The sequence below is a fragment of the Saccopteryx leptura genome, chromosome 1 (assembly GCF_036850995.1).
Source record: "Saccopteryx leptura isolate mSacLep1 chromosome 1, mSacLep1_pri_phased_curated, whole genome shotgun sequence".
Classification (NCBI taxonomy): Eukaryota; Metazoa; Chordata; class Mammalia; order Chiroptera; family Emballonuridae; genus Saccopteryx; species Saccopteryx leptura.
This window is the reverse complement of record NC_089503.1, coordinates 41,767,436-41,785,559: the sequence shown is the minus strand read 5'-3', so window position 1 is coordinate 41,785,559 and position 18,124 is coordinate 41,767,436. Positions and strand designations below refer to the sequence as shown.

Genomic DNA, 18,124 nt, shown 5'->3' with positions numbered 1-18,124 from the left:
GTCCATTAACTAAATGCCTCCATAATCGTGCCAACTAAAAATGTCCCTAGAGACATCCAAAAGCTGGGGTGGGAATGGAGCTGGGTGCAATGCTGTCTTTGTTAAGAACTGAGGTCTAGAGCTCTCTCTGTCCCCAGGACTGACAAGTTTGGGGAGGAGCTATATATAAGCCATTCTCTAAGGAAATGGCTACTTATATCTTTCTACAGTTGCCTTGACACAAGGACATAATTGCCTCCAAATTGTTTTTTTCTCAGCTCCTTTTTATCTCTGGTCCCCCATATAGATTGACCCCCCCATAGACTTGTGATGATCAACTGGGGTGGTACATGGAATGCATTTGTTGAAAGAACGACTAAGTGAACTGATATATGCAAAAGTGTTTTATAATCTCTAAACTTCAAAACAAATGTGAATTATAGCAAATGGTTAAGGATGGTGGCTCTAGCGTCAAACCAGCAAAGTGATTTGAATATATATTTTAATTATTTCTGCCCAAGTTTCCTCAGCCTTAAAATTCAAGGATCCCATGTCCTATATGTCACTGAAATTATGTCTCCCACACCAAACATATGGGCACAGTCTCAGACATCACGTGGATATTAATCCATCACCCTGTGGTATCAAACAGGCAGTCTTCACACCAAGGAAAATACAAACAATATTCAACAAATTCAATCTCTTAATCATTTATTAGACATCTATTAGATACCCTCTGTCAGCATCCGGGGATGTAGAACTCAATGACTGGGTGTCGCTGCCCTCAGGGGCTCACAGCCCGGAATTCTGAGAGAGCAGAGTGAAGGAGCTCAGTACTTGCTGGGCAGGCCACGAGGTCTGTAGATATTGGGGTCCCCGCCACTCCGACCATGTCTGTTGGCTTCCTGATCAGCCCTCGAATCCTCCACTCCATGGCCACTGTTTCCATACTTGAAACGGTCTGTGACTCTCTGAGAAAGCTCTCTGCCATCGCTTGAATGGAGGAGGGCAGATAGAAGGTGAATCAGGGACTGATGAGAAACTGTCCCACCCTCCCAACCCTCCTCTTTCCAGGGCTTAAAGACTCTAAGAGGAGCCAGAAAAGAGGGGCTAAACACTCACCCAGCCTGGGTACACCCACCCAGCTCTGGGGTGACCTCTCCCACTGGGAGAACAGCACTCACAGGGGATGGTAAGAATCACCCATTCCACCATTCTTGCTCTGGCTCTATTAGACCCCACACTGGTCATAGATAGGAAGGGTGAGTAAGAGGAAGAGGGACCACAGGAGCCCTGTTACCTGATCACTCTAGCAGCCCAGGCGCCCCCTGGTCCCCTCTGTGCAGCATCATAGTTCCCCCGAGCGTGGAAGTATTTGTCTGAATTTTTGTAATTGGCTTCTTTCATGTCAGAATAGGCTCTCCACATATCTTTAGCCCCTGGGAAGGAAGAAAAATGGGAAATGGAGATAGTCACATCTTGGCAAAATAGAGGAATAAAAACTTTTTCCTCCCACTGATTCCAAGATTTCAGCCATCAAAAAGACCTCGGATGACATCGGATCACTTACAACAAAATGGTGGGATCTTGATAACACTATACGGAGTGAAATAAGTAAATCAGAAAAAAACAAGAACTGCATGATTCCATACATTGGTGGGACATAAAAACGAGACTAAAAGACATGGACAAGAGAGTGGTGGTTGGGGGGGCAGGGGGAGGGAAGGAGTGAGAGGGGAAGGGGGAAGGGGAAGGGCACAAAGAAAACTAGATAGAAAGTGACAGAGGACAATCTGACTTTGGGTGATGGGTATGCAACAGAATTGAATGACAAGATAACCTGGACATGTTTTCTTTGAATATATGTACCCTGATTTATTGATGTCACCCCATTAAAATTAATAAAAATTTATTTATAAAAAAAAACATTGCAGATTCATTCCCTGTCAGGGTACATAAAAGAATCAACCAATAAATGCATAAATAAATGGAAAAAAAAAAAGACCTCGGAGACTATCTTGTCATGAAATAAATATTTCTTTACTTTGCATTTTTTTAGGTTGATGTTATGAAAATCATTCTTCATGCAAATTTTATTCTGTTTGACTCCATTCTAAGTTCTGTTGCTACCTTGCTTTTGGCCATGTGGTGCATGTAAAGAAGAAGTAAGGTGGTCTTTAAGGGATGTTCAGCTGTACAAGGAACCTCCACCTGGAAAGATGCAGGGAGCCCCCTGACTGTGCTGTGAGAGCCAGATGATTCTGAGGGAGGTTCAGAAGCACAGTGCTCCCAACCTAGTTGATGGTAGACATTCATCCTTAGGGGCAAAGTGAGGACAACTTGTTCTGAGTACATGTGAGTGTCTGGGCACATTTAGCACCTGGGCAACTGTCAGAGTTCAGTCAGCAGGTGATTAAAGTGAGTTCCCAGAGAGACTGTAAAGAAATGGGATAATAGATATGGAACAAGGACAATTGACCCACAAGCTCTAAAGTCCAGTGTCCTCCCAATGAGATGGAGGAGTAGTGCCTTGCTCAGATTGGTTATGCAGAAGAAAATACTGTGTGATGTCAAGAACACTATAGGTGGATGATGTGCTATATCACCTTACTTCTCTGATCCTTAGGTTGAGGGGGTCAAAGGAAGAAAAAGATGAAGTAAGATGAGCAGGGAGTCATAAACAGAATGAATTTGATCAAACTAAAATTAAATGACAAAAATTTTAATAATTTATGAGAAAAAGAGAAAAATATAATGTAGAATTATGATCATGGTTCATATAATTACTCCTGATCTTCATTTTATATATATCATTTTTGTGTAGTGGAATAATCCATTGCATGACCTTGGATGGGAACATAGCCAACAAGAAAAGAATGTTTTGCCAAGAGAATTGTTTTGTGATTCGAAGGTGAGTCACTGAAACAAATGTATATGACCGAAAGCGGTTGCTAGACTCTCTTCTCAGTAAAACCTTCTCATAAGATTTTACTGCTCTCTTCAAGGCTATTCCTTGAGATAAAAGAAAGGAATGTTTTGGGAACCATAGAAGCAATAGCAGTTAATGCCTTTTGATATTGTATTGTCACTAAGCTATCATGCAGATGTATTCCATGTATTCTTAATTAAAGGTTATGCTTGATGCTATGCGAATTTCTAAGTAAACAAACTTTTTGAAATCTTGTGAATAAAAATAGGACACAGTGCGAACTCGGTGCCATTTGCCTGAGCGAGCAGTGGTCCTTTGCTAGTTCATGAATATTTCGTCTGCTGATCTTTCTCTGCGTCCCCACCTCACAACAACATTTCTGGCATAAGAAAAGAGTCTTGTTCAGAGTTACAACAGTCTCACTGTACTTATCCACTCTGAGTTACTGATTTAAATAGATCCTTGTAGTCCGAATTTACCTAACAAGTACAGTATTTCCAAAATGTGTGGCATATTTTCTCATCTAAGAGCAGCAAATCAAAGAGAGTGGTTCTCAACCTTTAGCATGCACAAAATCAACAGGATGCTTGATAAGGGCCAGATGTTATGCTCAGCCCAGAAATTGTGACTCCGTGGACCCAGTTATTTGCATTTCACAAAGCACCCCAAACCTCATATGATTCTCATGCAAGTGGGCCTTGAACAACTCTTTAAAAAACATTAGCCTAAGAAATGAAAAGAAATTTTTAGCTGGGTCTATGAGAATTTAGATAGAATTAACAGCAAACTCTTAAGACAATTACTCAGAGACTATCACAGAGGGAAAAAAGTGAAATAATTTACCTTATCACAGAACATAAATGCAAAATAGTTCTGTAAAACAAACAATTTTTCGCCTATTAACTATGGCTAGAGAGCTATATATCTCTTACTGTTGTTTTCCTAGCTAGGTCTCAACCTCAACAGAACTATCGTCGTGCCTTTTATTGTAGGGAGAGGATCTCTAGAGAGGTGCCTTTCGAAGGCACTCTGCTCAGATTAAGAGCACAATGTGTGCTCACAAGTTCCTCACTCTTCCATGTGCAGTCTTGTCTGGGTGGCAGTCTAGTACCGTGGTTAATGGGGCAAGGCCTGGGGATCTCAACAACATAGACTAATCCTGCTGTGCTTGAGGGCTTTGTTAGGCATCTCAATCTCTCTGTGTCTCACTTTCTCTAAGAAAGTGGGTACCTACTTCAAAAGACTAAAGGAGCCCTGGCCGGTTGGCTCAGTGGTAGAGCGTCAGCCTGGCGTGCAGGGGTCCCGGGTTCGATTCCCGGCCAGGGCACACAGGAGAAGCGCCCACTTGCTTCTCCACCCCTCCCCCTCTCCTTCCTCTCTGTCTCTCTCTTCCCCTCCCGCAGCGAGGCTCCATTGGAGCAGAGATGGCCCGGGCGCTGGGGATGGCTCCTTGGCCTCTGCCCCAGGTGCTAGAGTGGCTCTGGTCGCAACAGAGCGACGCCCCGGAGGGGCAGAGCATCGCCCCCTGGTGGGCAGAGCTTCGCCCCTGGTGGGCGTGCCGGGTGGATCCCGGTCGGGCACATGCGGGAGTCTGTCTGACTGTCTCTCTCCGTTTCCAGCTTCGGAAAAATACAAAAACAAAACAAAACAAAAACAAACAAACAAACAAAAAAGACTAAAGGATTAAAACCTGAGGATGAAAACGAACTTATTTGTACATGAAAAGCCTTTAGAACAGTGCCTAGTACATATTAAAAGCTCCCTTAATCTTAGTTGTAATAACCTAGTGGTTGGTAAGTGTAAATTCTCCCCACACGTTTCATACAGCCACTTTAAGTCTGAGACAAAGAAATGAGTTGTCGCTAATTGCCATTAGGGGGCAGTAGAGCGCAACTTTTAATTAAGGAGGCATCTCTGAACTCTAGATCTCTTCATCACTTCTGCTGAAAGTTGAGGCCTGACCTGACCAGTGGTGGCGCAGTGGATAGAGCGTTGGACTGGGACACGAAAGACCCGACCCAGGTTTGAGACCCCGAGGTCTCCAGTTTGAGCGCAGGCTCATCTGGTTTGAGCAAGGCTTACCAGCTTGAGCCCAAGGCCGCTGGCTCGAACAAGGACTCACTCGGTCTGCTGTAGCCGCCCACCCACTCCCCACCCCCATCAAGGCACATATGAGACAGCAATCAATGAACAACTAAGGTGCCTCAACAATGCTTCTCATCTCTCTCTCTCTCTTACTATCTGTCCCTCTGTCACAAAAAAAGAAAGAAAGAAAGTTGAGGCCTGAACCATATGTGCCCTCCAGCCTGGGGATCCCCATAAAAGAGTACAAAGTTGTTCAGAAAATCTTAGGGAACACCCACTATGAAAACAGTGGTCTCTTTCTACCCACTTGCAAGCTTTCCTTGTGGGACTGTGCCATCTGCTAAAGTAGGGATCAGGAACCTTTTTGGCTGAGAGAGCCATGAATGCCACATATTTTAAAATGTAATTCTATGAGAGCTATACAATGACCCATGTACCTTATGCATTATCCAATAAAAATTTGTTGTCCCGGAGGACAGCTGTGATTGGCTCCAGCCACTCGCAACCATGAACATGAGCGGTAGGAAATGAATGGATTGTAATACATGAGAATGTTTTATATTTTAACGTTATTATTATTTTTTATTAAAGATTTGTCTGTGAGCCAGATGCAGCCATCAAAAGAGCCATATCTGGCTCGCAAGCCATAGGTTCCCGACCCCTGTGAAACCCGGGTGAAGTTTGATACAGTCTCCTTAAAACCCAAGCTTTGATCCTTACCTTGACCAGCTTGCTTGAGGAACGTTCCCCATCCTTGGCTGCTGACGCCCAGGATTAGAGAGCATAAAATGATGATCGTGGAGAGCTTCATCCTGCTGCAGAGAGTCAGGCACACACAACCAAGCATGAAACAGTTTGTGTCTATTCTTTTGTAATGTCAACCTATCCTAGCATTCCAATAATAAATTTCACTCAGTCTTATATTTCTGTATCAATATCAGTATCTAACCATCCATCTCTGCAGATGGATAGACTATTTCAGAGAATCTGGATTTCCATTTCCATCTGTCTCATTAAAATCAGAGTGGTTTCCTGTATGGGAGCGTGCAAAGGACTGTTGTATAAACCAGTTTCCAGTTCAATCATTTCGTCTCAGCCCTGAAACCTGACTGAACAGGAAATGTCTGGAAAATATTTGAAAATTTTGTGACCGCGATATTCTCTCCTACGAGATGAGTTCAACAACCCCTAAATATGGTAGGATGCCTGCTCTGCCATCACCACCTCACACAGAAGAAGCACATGACAAAATCTCTACCCCAGACGTCTCCACATCCCTGAGTTCTAACTGTCAGAAGAGTGGACTCAGAAAAGACGCAGAGAGCCGATGCGGCAGCACAATGCTGGCGGCGCTAGAGGACCTCCAGAGGAAGAGCATTGGAAAGTTCTACTCCTCACCTTGGCCCTTGGGTCCTGCAGACACTTCTGGTGAAGCTGAGCTGCCTGTGCCATCTACCTGGGAGAAATGCTCCATGCTATATATACTGACATTTTGCTAATGGGACAAATGGGAGGAGAGGTTTGAGGCAAAACACTGCAGTTTGGGAAATTCCTCTTGATCAGAACACAGCTTCCAAAACATGATGGTTATTTTTCACACATTTAAGTTTCCCAAGTTGCACAACCTAGCAGTTTTCAGGGATGTAGCAAGTTGGGATTTTCTGCCCGGTTTCACCATTGGTGGGGAAGGTTTAATTTCCCTACACAATAACATACTGACACTTGCTGTGAAGGGTAGTCAACATCAGAAAGAAATTTGATTGAAGAATGTGAGAATACAGGGGAAGGGAACAGTAGAATGGGCTCCATTGCAAAGGACAGCTTAAGGTGAAGGGGAACTCAGGTACAAGAGTAAGAAAGGAAAGGCAGACGACCCCCCAAAATAAATCTTCCAGCACTCATGTGGGGTGGACTCAGAACCAGAATTGGGAGTCCTTCTGGCCTGACCTTTGGGGGCACAGGGGATAAAGCGTAGATCTGAAGTGCTGTGGTCGCTGGTTTGAAACCCCAGTCTTGCCTGGTCAAGGCACATGTGAAAGTTGATGCTTCCTGCTCCCCCCCCCCTTCTCTCCCTCTCTCTCTCCCTTTTTTTTCTAAAATGAATAAAGTCTTGAAAGAAAGAAAGAAAGAAAGAAAGAAAGAAAGAAAGAAAGAAAGAAAGAAAGAAAGAAAGAAAGAAAGAAAGAAAAGGGAGCCCTCCAGAGTCAAGTGTGTTCATGATCAGTTGCTATTGAAGGTCATAATGGCAGGTTATTTGGAAGATGCTGCAATCCAGTAATGTACTATAATATAGAAATGTGCTACAATGTTGTGCAGACATGATACCATTAAAATGATCAGGGAATGGCCCACTAGCTGCTAAATTATCAGAATAAGAGAAGCAGGTAGGATGCAGAGAAAGCTGGGATGCAGCGTAAGAATGATGGAAGGGTGCAATGTTAGAGAACGGCAGGGCAGTTTCAGCCAGGCAGGGCTTTCCTATGGGAGCTTAGTAAATAATCTTGGGAAGAAATGTCATGCAGTTGCTATCTTTCAGATGGAGTCCATAGTCCGCTCTCCTGCACCATCCTGCCCCTTCATCCAAAAGGTAAAATTTAAAAGCAATTTAATTTCTCTAGAAAAGAAAGGGTGATGGGTGTGTAATGTGGTACAGGTGATAGTGGAAAGAGCTGGACCTTCTTACACTAACCGAAAGCCAGGGGAAAGCAGTCAGAGAGTCAGACTCAGCCCAGGGAGTACTAGGGAGAATTTGCCTGGAGTGCTTGCCAAGAGAAGAACAATGCGGGTAGTAACCTGGAGATACTAGGGAAGCATCTCCAAGCAAATCGTGGAAGCTTGAGAGCTGAGATGTGGAAGATGGTAAATAACAGCCAGGAAAGAGAAGGACTTGTGCCCCTCTAATAACCAGGAGAAAAAAAGAGAAGGAAGCACTTCCAACTTGTTACGCAGATAAAGGACTTCTGACTAGGACATCAGAAAGGAGTGGTGACCCAGGATGAAGCAAACCAGGCCAGGATCACACTAGTGTTTGGGATTCCTGGGTGAGATTTGAGGCTGCCCAAATTAGGAGTGATTCCTCTTTCTGGAACTGGGTCATATTTGATTCTGGTTGGTACAGTGAGATGAATGTTGTGGGGCAGGTAACTGTCAAGGACTTCCCTGTGTCTTTGGTTCTTATCCAAAGCAATGCTAAGCGGCATTTGGACCGCCCCGCACAAGTTCCATTCCTGGGAAAGGCAGGGCCCTGAGGTCTGGTAGTCCAGGTGCCTGGGCTGCCTTGGCTCACGTGGTCCTAGAAGTGGACATGGCAGAGAAAGGGGGCAGTTGTCAACCCTGCTCAGCCATTGGTCGTGAGCGTGCTTGGGGGACTGCTCCACAGAGGAGGGCATGTGACGTCCACACCTTGGGGGACTGCTCCACAGAGGAAGGCATGTGACATCCACACCTTAGGGGACTGCTCCACAGAGGAGGGCATGTGACGTCCACACCTTGGGGGACTGCTCCACAGAGGAGGGCATGTGACGTCCACACCTTGGGGGACTGCTCCACAGAGGAAGGCATGTGACATCCACACCTTGGGGGACTGCTCCACAGAGGAGGGCATGTGACGTCCACACCTTGGGGGACTGCTCCACAGAGGAGGGCATGCGAGGGACTGCTCCACAGAGGAGGGCATGTGACGTCCACACCTTGGGGGACTGCTCCACAGAGGAGGGCATGTGACGTCCACACCTTGGGGGACTGCTCCACAGAGGAGGGTGTGTGACGTCCACACCTTGGGGGACTGCTCCACAGAGGAGGGCGTGCGATGTCCACACCTTGGGGGACTGCTCCACAGAGGAGGGTGTGTGACGTCCACACCCTCGTTCTCCTACTTTCCTCAGGGCAGAAATGGTGGGCCAGTGATCACGTTCTCTTGTAATTCTTTGACTACCTTTGGGGCTATTCAGTGCTGGAAATTCACTCCCCATTTTCTTAAGTCTTCTTCCTCATTCTCTTCTTTGACAGAATCAGCAGAGAGAAAGCAAGTGCAATTTCTAGACAATGAGAAGAGCTAACTCCTCACAGGGACTCTGACAAGCATTGCAAGTCCTCTTCCTTTGTCACTTACTGTGGTCTGTCTTCTTGGGAGGGACATGCAGTTCAAAACAGTCAGCTATTTTCACTTATTTATGCTGTAAAATAAAGCCAACTTGTCATGGAGATACAGAATCTCCAGCCCTTAAAGTGATGTCTCAAGAGACTCTTCTGAGTCCCTGTGTCCTGGTTTTCAGAGAGAATCTCAGAGTCTATTGTCTCAGCCTAACTGTTAATAGTGACATCCCTTTTCACTCTCAGAAGTGACCTTGTTTGCATAGTGAATTAGGTATTACCCTTAGTCTAATAGCCATGTGTGACCAGGCTGTTGAGAGGTCTAAGAGTTTTCCATTTTTCTGATACAATTGATTGAAGTGAAAATGTAGACCATCACCAAGGCTAGTAAGAGTCAGAAAACCAAATGAAAAAATTTTAAATCCCCACAAGATACCATGACCATGAATGGCACCTAGGGCTTAAATCCCAGAATCGGGGAAAGGAGGACAAATGGTGAGCAGTTTTATAAATATAAAATGAGGAAATAATGGTGCCAACCTTACAGGGTTGTTGTCAGGATGACATGATTAACACTGAAAGGGCCTGGATCTGTTCTGAGCATATGTAATATGTAGAGAGCCACTGCATCTCAATGCGTCCGGCCTACGTGCAGCTGAGAGCAGAGGAAGGGCCCTGCTCGGCCTTGAGTGACCTGACAACGCAAGATGGCTCACTAAAAGCTTGAAGGATGTTCGTGGCATTGACACCAAAAGCAGGGCAGCAAGCACACAGTGCTGCCGCAGGCTCAGGATGTCCTGATGTGCTTGTAGGACAGAGCGTCAAGTAGTTTTAGATTTGAGGTCATTGCCTCCACCCCCCAGCACAATACCCTCTTGTTTAAGCACATAAAATAAACAGGTTTTCCAGGATCAGTGTCATTGTGTCTTCATCAGAGCACAATGTCCCACTTGGCCCAAACTATGTCTCTGTGTTTCCTTCATCCTCCATCGCCCCCACTCAGGTCTTCACTTCCCCACGCTGGTCGCGGCACTCAATGACTTAACAAATTTCAAGGCTCCTGGTTTAACCAAGAAAATTCATCATTTGCTGTAGGTGGAGCGCAGAGCGCATTCCTAGCAGCTGTGGCTGATGCAATGCTGTGAGAACACTCCAGCTCCCAGAACCCTCCTGGGCATACCCAGGAAGGAAGCTCGCCCGCTATAAGTAAGTGACTTAGAGTCAACCACGCAGCTCCCTGATTTTTTCAGCCATTGGCTATGAAGGACATGCTGTAACACCCTATAGGCTGAACCCATGTATATAAGCTAGCTTACTTCCTGAATAAAGTGGATCTGCGCCACTGAACCTGGTCCCCGGGGTTGGGTCTCTGCGTCTCCGTCGTCCTCACCCCTGGCAGGACTTGTCCACAGTTTGCACTTTGCAGGAGACAGAAAATTGATAAATTATTTTCAAGGCAACACATTAATAAGTAAAATTACCTATCAGAATTACACTTTTAAAGATAAAGTTTTTGTTTTACAAGACATAGCAACAACCTTTGAAATCTGGGTGTCTCTCAAGATTCCTTTGTTAGAAATAACTGTGTCAACAATAGAGCTTTTTGAGACTGGAGACTATCTGCATTTCTTGCAGCTATAAGAGAAGAGGAACCACCTGCACCTCAACCTTGGCAGGACTTTTCTCAGCAGCAGTTAGAAAATCCTGTGGTTTTTCTTAAACTAATCCCCGAAATTCCACTAAATAGTGCCAAAGAGAGACAGGTTTTAGATGCTTAAAACTTACCCCAAGGAAAAGAAGTGTCCAAAAAAGGATTATAAAAAGACAGACTATTTATCTAAAGCCCCCAATTTAGTTAAAGATAATGAGATAAGATATATGACACCATAGAAACACTTTGTGCCCGTCTCTGGCTGCAGGCTCCTCCCAGCCTCCCCCCAAAAGGTAACCCCCATCCTAATCTTTGTGTTTATCATTCCCTTGCTTTAAAAAAAAAATCACATGTGTGTCCACAAACAATATACTGTCTAGAATTTTGCCTATTTTTTTTTAAATGTATTTATTGATTTGAGAGAGAGAGGAAGGGAGAGAGAGACCGACAGAAATGCTGCTCTGTTCCTGTATATGCCCTGACTGTGGGTCGAACCCAGGCCTTTGCATGTTGGGACGATACTCTAACCCACTGAGATATTCCACCAGGGCTTTGCCTGTTTTTGAACATTCTATAAACAGATTTCTATTGAATGGATTCACTGGTCACTTGCTTGTTTTGATCAATGACATGTTTTTAGATAGAGGCATACTGATGTCTGTTGTGGTTGTTCTTCCATTTTCAGTTCTGAATGGTATTCCCAAGCATGACGGCATCACAGCTTATTTCACTATTTGGTATATTTCTTTTTTTCATTACAAACAGTCTTGCTTTTAATGATCACCGACACATGTCCTGATGCAAGAGTTTCTATGAGCATAGACCCAGGCTTAATTGAATCTGACTGTGGTAAACTTGGTTGATAATGCTGAGTTATTTTTCCAAAACAGTTGTACTAATTTATGTTCCCACAAGCAATGGGCGAGTAGCCCTCGTGCTCCATATTTTGAGACATACTCCAGACTTTTCAATAAAGAAATTTAATAAACCTCATTTCAATGATCATGTATATAATTCTAGCTATAGTAGTTGTCAAATTTGTGAAGTTGTTTTTTTTTTAATCTGTACCATTTGGTATGTTATGAAATCTTAATCAGAAACACACTACAGGCAACTTTTCTATTTCATGGGTGCCTAATGTGCATTAGATACTATACTAAGGGCTTTTTATATGCTGTTTAAATGAGATAACCAATCCATGGGATAGTTACTATTATATAACTGAGCCCTAGAAAAAGGACAGTTTCCCCAAAGTCATACAACCAATGCTGGAGCTGGTGTTCAGACCCAAGTCTGACTGGATATAAGTTCTATACACTTTTTAATCCATGTTGGTGTAGGAAAGAAAATGTTAGAACAGAGCAAAGAAGTCAGTTGGCTGGCAAGGCTTAGCTTCAAACACCACAACTGTGGTAATAATTACTCAGATCATCTCTGTTTCAGAAATGAAACAAAAGGACCAGATGGCTCTGCAGAACCAGAACTATAGAAAGTCATACACATCTGAAAAATAACCAGAAAAGTTGTTATGAATAGTTTGTATTTTAAAGTTACAGTACAATGTTTGTTAAAGAAGAAAACTGAAAATTCAGAAAGCATTAAGAAAACAAACATCACAACAATTGATATTTGACAAGGGTGGTAATAGCATACAATGGAGTAAAAGACAGGTTTTTTTTTAACAAATAGTGTTGGGAAAATTGGACAGCTACCTGCAAAAAAAATGAAACTAGACTACCAACTTACACCATTCACAAAAATAAACTTAAAATGGATAAAAGACTTAAATGTAAGTCATGAAACCATAAGCATCCTAGAGGAAAACATAGGCAATAAGCTCTCCAACATCACTCGCAGCAATATATTTGCTGATTTATCTCACGGGCAAGTGAAATAAAAGACAGGATAAACAAATGGGACTACATCAAACTAAAAAGCTTTTGCACAGCTAAAGACAATATGACCAAAATAAAAAGACAAGCCACACAATGGGAGAACATATTTCACAACACGTTTGATAAGGGATCAATAACCAAAATTTATAAAGAACTTGTAAAACTCAACACCAGAAAGATAAACAGTCCAATCAAAAAATGAGCAAAAGAAATGAATAGACACTTCTCCAAAGAGGACCTATAGATGGCCAATAAGCATATGAAAAAATGCTCAACATCACTAATCATTAGAGAAATGAAAATTAAAACCACAATGAGATATCACCTCACACCAGTCAGAATGGCGCTCATCAACAAAACAACACAGAATAAGTGCTGGCGAGGATGTGGAGAAAAGGGAACCCTCCTGCACTGCTGGTGGGAATGCAGACTGGTGCAGCCACTGTGGAAAACAGTATGGAACCTGACCAGGCAGTGGCGCAGTGGATAGAACGTAGAACAGGGATGCAGAGAACCCAGGTTCGAGACCCCGAGGTCGCCAGCTTGAGCACAGGCTCATCTGGTTTGAGCAAAGCTCACCAACTTTGACCCAAGGTCACTGGTTTGAGCAAGGGGTTACTCGGTCTGCCGAAGACCCACAGTCAAGGCACATATGAGAAAGCAATCAATGAACAACTAAGGAGCCGCAATGAAAAACTGATGATTGATGCTTCTCATCTCTCTCTGTTCCTGTCTGTCTGTCCCTATCTATCCCTCTCTCTGACTCCCTGTCTGTTTCTGTAAAACACAACAACAACAACAACAAAACAAGTATGGAGATTCCTCAAAAAATTAAAAATCAAACTGCCTTTTGACCCAGCCATCCCACTTTTGGGAATATATCCCAAGAACACCACATCAACAAGTCAAAAGGAGAAATGCACCCCCATGTATATGGCAGCATTGTTTACAATAACCAAGATCTGGAAACAGCCCAAGTGCCCGTCAGAGGACAAGTGGATTAAAAGCAGTGGTACACATAGAGTACACAATGGAATAGTATGGGGCCATGAAAAAGAAGCAAATATTATTTTTTTGCGACAACATGGATAGACCTGGAAACTAGTATGTTAAGTGAAATAAGCCAGGCAGAGAAAGAAAAATATCATTTGACCTCACTCATCTGAGGAATCCGATGAACAATATGAACTGAGAAGCGGAATAGAGACAGAGGCGGGATCAAAGGATCCAGAAGGAAAGTGGACAGAAGGAAGGGGGATGATCGGCTGAAAAGATAGGATGAGAGCAGAAAAGCAAATGCTGGAGGGAAGGGGAGAGGATGTTACAGGGAGGGGGGCAGGGGGATGTACTAGGGAACACGGGGGAGAGGAGGATGTATTCGGGAGGACACTAGGATCTATGTAAACACAATAAATCAATAAAAAAAGATTCAAAGACAGATAATTAATGAACTATACTGATAATAAAATAAAAATTAAACAAACAAACAAACAAACATCACCTCAACTCCTCCATCCCAGGTGAAAGTACTCATGATATAAAATTTTGTGATATAATAACAATAGCTATTATTACACTTGGTGTATTAACTTGGGTCTTGTCTTGACACTTCTCTCTCCTCATAACTCATATTAATCACTCCAAGGTGTGTTTTACTGCCAAATATGTATCTCTTATTTATCAACTTTCTTTGACTCCACCACCATCACTCTGTCCTAGCCACTTGCCTAGACTACTGTAACAACTTCGTAATTGGACATTTGGAGTTCATTCTTACCCACCCTGTTCCATTTTCCTTACAGAAGCGTAAAATGACTCTTTTAAACAAAAATTGTGTAATGTGACACCCTCCTTGAAACCCCTTACATTGTACTCAGAATCAAATCCAGATTCTTAAGCTTGGGCCTTAAGGACTGGCCATATCATCTCATTCTCACTACTCACTACAGCAGGTCCTCAAATAACATCATCATTTCATTATGAGGTTGATGAGATGTTATAGGAACTTAACTCTTGTTTGTATCCGTGAGCCCATGGTAAAATTTGTTGTCATATACATCTGTTCAATAACGTACCAGAACCCATCAACACGTTAAGTAAAGACTTACTGTACTGTCTTTGTGAACTATAGTCTTTTTAAAATAGTTCTTTGGATTGAAGTTCTTTCCTGTACCCAGTTGCCCTCCATGTTTCCTTTTTCAAAAATGCAGGCTCCTTCATGCTCCATTCCTGATGCTCGCACCTCAAGTCTGTGCATATGTAGCCAGAAGCACATACCGTCTGTCTAAGTTTGTCTCATCTTCCCTCTCTCTGCTTAAATGTCACTTCTTCAGAGCCCTTCTCAGATCCTTTCAAAAAACTTGCCATTCTCTCTAATATTTCCTAGATCTTTTTCTTTATAGCACTTAGTGCAATTTATAAGTATAGCTTTATGTGTTTTTCTAGGATCTATCTCCTTTCCGGTAAACCCCTCAAGAGTTCCTCACTGCATACCCGGTGCCCAGCATAGAATGAATACACCCTGGGTAATTAGTGAGGAAGCCCATAAAAGAACATTGAATCTAATTCTGTGACTTCTTCAACAGATGGTCAGAGAATAACTTTGTTAGGGTAATGAGATTATGTTCTCTAATATTTGTACATTTTGCTATTAAATGTTTTCACAAAAAGATTCTGACTGTCTCCTGTATGCAGGCAGAGTGCCAAGAGCAGTCCGAGCCAGCACTTCTATGTTCTGTGTGTTTGTGTAGGTTGGATCCCTGAGACTACGGAGGAGTGGAAGCTTCTCCTACATCTGGTACAGAACAAGAGCGCAAAGCCAGCGACCCAGAAGTCACCAACAGGGAACTTCAGTGACGGGCCTTCACCTGTCAATGTAGAGAATGTGGCACTGCTATTAGCTAAGGCCATGGGTCCAGATCGGGCCTGGTCGCTGCTACAGGAATGTGGTTTGACCCTTGAGCTGTCAGAGAGGTTTGCCAGAACCTGCGACATCCTGAGGATCGCTGAGAAAAGGCAGAGGTAATACCTGTCTGTCATGCCCTCTCCAGGGGGAACTGGGGAATGTGGAACCCCAAGATTTACAGAGGTGGATAAGACTAAAGAGATCATCTATCCCCAGCCCCTCAAACAGATAAGGGGATATAGGATCATTGTTGATGAAGGTGATTAAGGGAAGAGGCTAAGGTAATATTTATTTCACAATTCTGACCAAGACACTATTCGGATTAATGTGAATAAATACCCAAATCTGAGGTATACTCAGTTTTTTAAGAATGATACTGGCACCGGATACCTAATTGTCTCAATCAGGAACTTTTGTTTTTAATTATGGTAAAATACAAATAACAAAATTAACCATCTTAATTATATTTAAGTGTTTGGTTTAGTAGTGTGAAGTCAATTACCAGAACTTTTTCTTCTTGTGAAACTGAAACTCTGTATTCATTAAATAACTCCTCATTTCCCCCTCCACCCAGTCACCATTCTACTTTCTGTGTCTATGATTTCACTCCTTTAAGTACCTCAAATTCAAGGAATCACACAGTAGTTGCCTTTTTCTGACTGGCTTATTTCACTTAGTGTGATGTCCGCAAGCGTCATCCGTGTTGTAGCATGTGTCAGAATTCCCTTCCTTTTTTAAGGCTGAGTAACATTCTCTAATATGTGTACACCACCTTTTGTTTATCCATTCATTTGTCAGTGGACACTTGGGTAGCTTCCACCTCTTGTCGGTTGTGAATGTTGTTGCTATGAACATGGTTGTACATATACCTCTTTGAGATCCTGCTTTCCATTCTTTTGGGTATAAACCCAGAAGTACAATTTCTACATCATATGGTAATTCTATTTATAATTTTTTAGTACTTCCATAATGTTTTCCATAGAGACTATACCATGTTATATTCCCACCAACAGTGCATAAGTGTTCCAATTTCTCAACATCCTTACCAATAACAGTTATTTTCTGGGTTTTTTATTGTAGCCATCCTAGTGTGCATGAGGTAATGTCATTTTGCAGTTCTTATTTGCAGGTTCCTAATGATTAGTGATGTTGAGCAGCTTTTTATATTCTTATTTGCAATTTAAATATCATATTCGGCAAAATACCATAATGAGTGGTAGGGCTTGAGAGCTCCCCTTAGAAGCCCTCCCAAATCCAATTTACAGGGATTTCTATTTATTAATCTTTACACTCTCACATGTTATTGATATGATGTAACCAGATTGGATGAGGAGATTGAACAAAAAAAGAGTCTTCACAAGGTTTCTTAAAACTTTGGGAAGTGTGGAAAACCTAAAGATTCTGGTCATCAATGTGTGGCGTGTGTGTGTGTGTGTGTGTGTGTGTGTGTGTGTGTGTGTGTGTGTTTGTCTTGTGCACGTAATGTTTCCCCATGCCAACCAATAGCTAATATGAACTGCATATCCTACAATTCCACCCACTTCTGAGACTGTATACCAGGAGAGAGCATCAGCTTCCACAGAACAAGGGTTCAGTGCTGCAAGGCTGATCTTTACTTTAGATGCCAATCACTAGTCCATGTTGTTAACTGTGCTTCTGACTAACTGGCTTTAAATCATCTGTTCCTATGACCTATTCCTTGGTCTTGACTAATTTCCTGGAGCAGCTCATACAACTGAGAAAAACATTTTATTTACCAGATTATCAATTTATTATAAAAGGGTATTAAAAAGAAACAACAGGCCCCAAATGGAATCATTTTTGCTAAGCCCCACCAAGACTTAATACCTTACCTAAGCAGAGGTGGATTTAACGGCAGGTGCACTGGACACATTCCCTGGGCCCCGACTTCTGAAGGGCCCCGCAAAACCTCAACTTTACACTCTTTTCTAATGACACCAGTTTGGTTTCATATGTGTAATTTTAACATTAATAGTACATAATATTTTTTATTTACTTAAAAATATGGTTAACATGGTTTTTTTTCCCCTGTCTCTCTCTTTTTTTAAGGGGCCTAATATCTTCTTCTGTGCCTGGGGCTTCAACCGACCTTAATCCGCCTCTGTACCTAACTACAGTTTCAGCCTCTACCAGGAGTATAATTTTAAAACAATCAATCTGGAATCTCCTGGCCAACATTGGTGAGATAATCTGTCTAAAGAAGCCCTTGCTGCTCTTACTCTCAAAGAAAAGTGCCCTTGCCTGAAACATTCCTTTCTTTTCTTTTCCTAATAACTTTTTTTTTTCTGAAGCTGGAAACGGGGAGGCAGTCAGACAGACACTCGCATGCGCCTGACCGGGATCCACCCAGCATGCCCACCAGGGGGCAATGCTCTGCCCATCCGGGGCGTCGCTCTGTTGCGACCAGAGCCATTCTAGTGCCTGAGGCAGAGGCCATGGAGCTATCCTCAGTGCCCGGGCCATCTTTTGCTCCAATGGAGCCTTGGCTGCGGGAGGGGAAGAGAGAGACAGAGAGGAAGAAGAGGGGGAGGGGTGGAGAAGCAGATGGGCGCCTCTCCTGTGTGCCC

General features: G+C 43.0%; 1 protein-coding gene across 1 annotated transcript; it reads right to left on the bottom strand.

Moving 5' to 3' along the window:
- Nucleotides 1-684: 684 nt before the first annotated feature.
- On the bottom strand, nt 685-6,435 carry LOC136392624 (serum amyloid A-2 protein-like). The gene is made up of 4 exons (XM_066364963.1): nt 6,392-6,435; nt 5,714-5,808; nt 1,280-1,418; nt 685-972 (listed from the first exon to the last, which is right to left on the bottom strand). Exons 2-4 carry the CDS (start codon nt 5,802-5,804, stop codon nt 810-812), a joined length of 393 nt encoding a protein of 130 aa, XP_066221060.1. The 5' UTR covers nt 5,805-5,808; nt 6,392-6,435; the 3' UTR covers nt 685-809.
- Between the last annotated feature and the right edge of the window lie 11,689 nt (nt 6,436-18,124).

What these genes read in the sequence shown, in the direction of transcription:
- LOC136392624 (XM_066364963.1), bottom strand. Translation starts at nt 5,804, where the DNA reads ATGAAGCTCTCCACGATCATCATTTTATGCTCTCTAATCCTGGGCGTC. An exon ending in CCTCAAGCAAGCTGGTCAAG is followed by an intron (nt 1,419 to 5,713) that starts GTAAGGATCAAA and finishes CTTCCTTCCCAG; the next exon opens with GGGCTAAAGATATGTGGAGA. An exon ending in TGGGCTGCTAGAGTGATCAG is followed by an intron (nt 973 to 1,279) that starts GTAACAGGGCTC and finishes CCTCCATTCAAG; the next exon opens with CGATGGCAGAGAGCTTTCTC.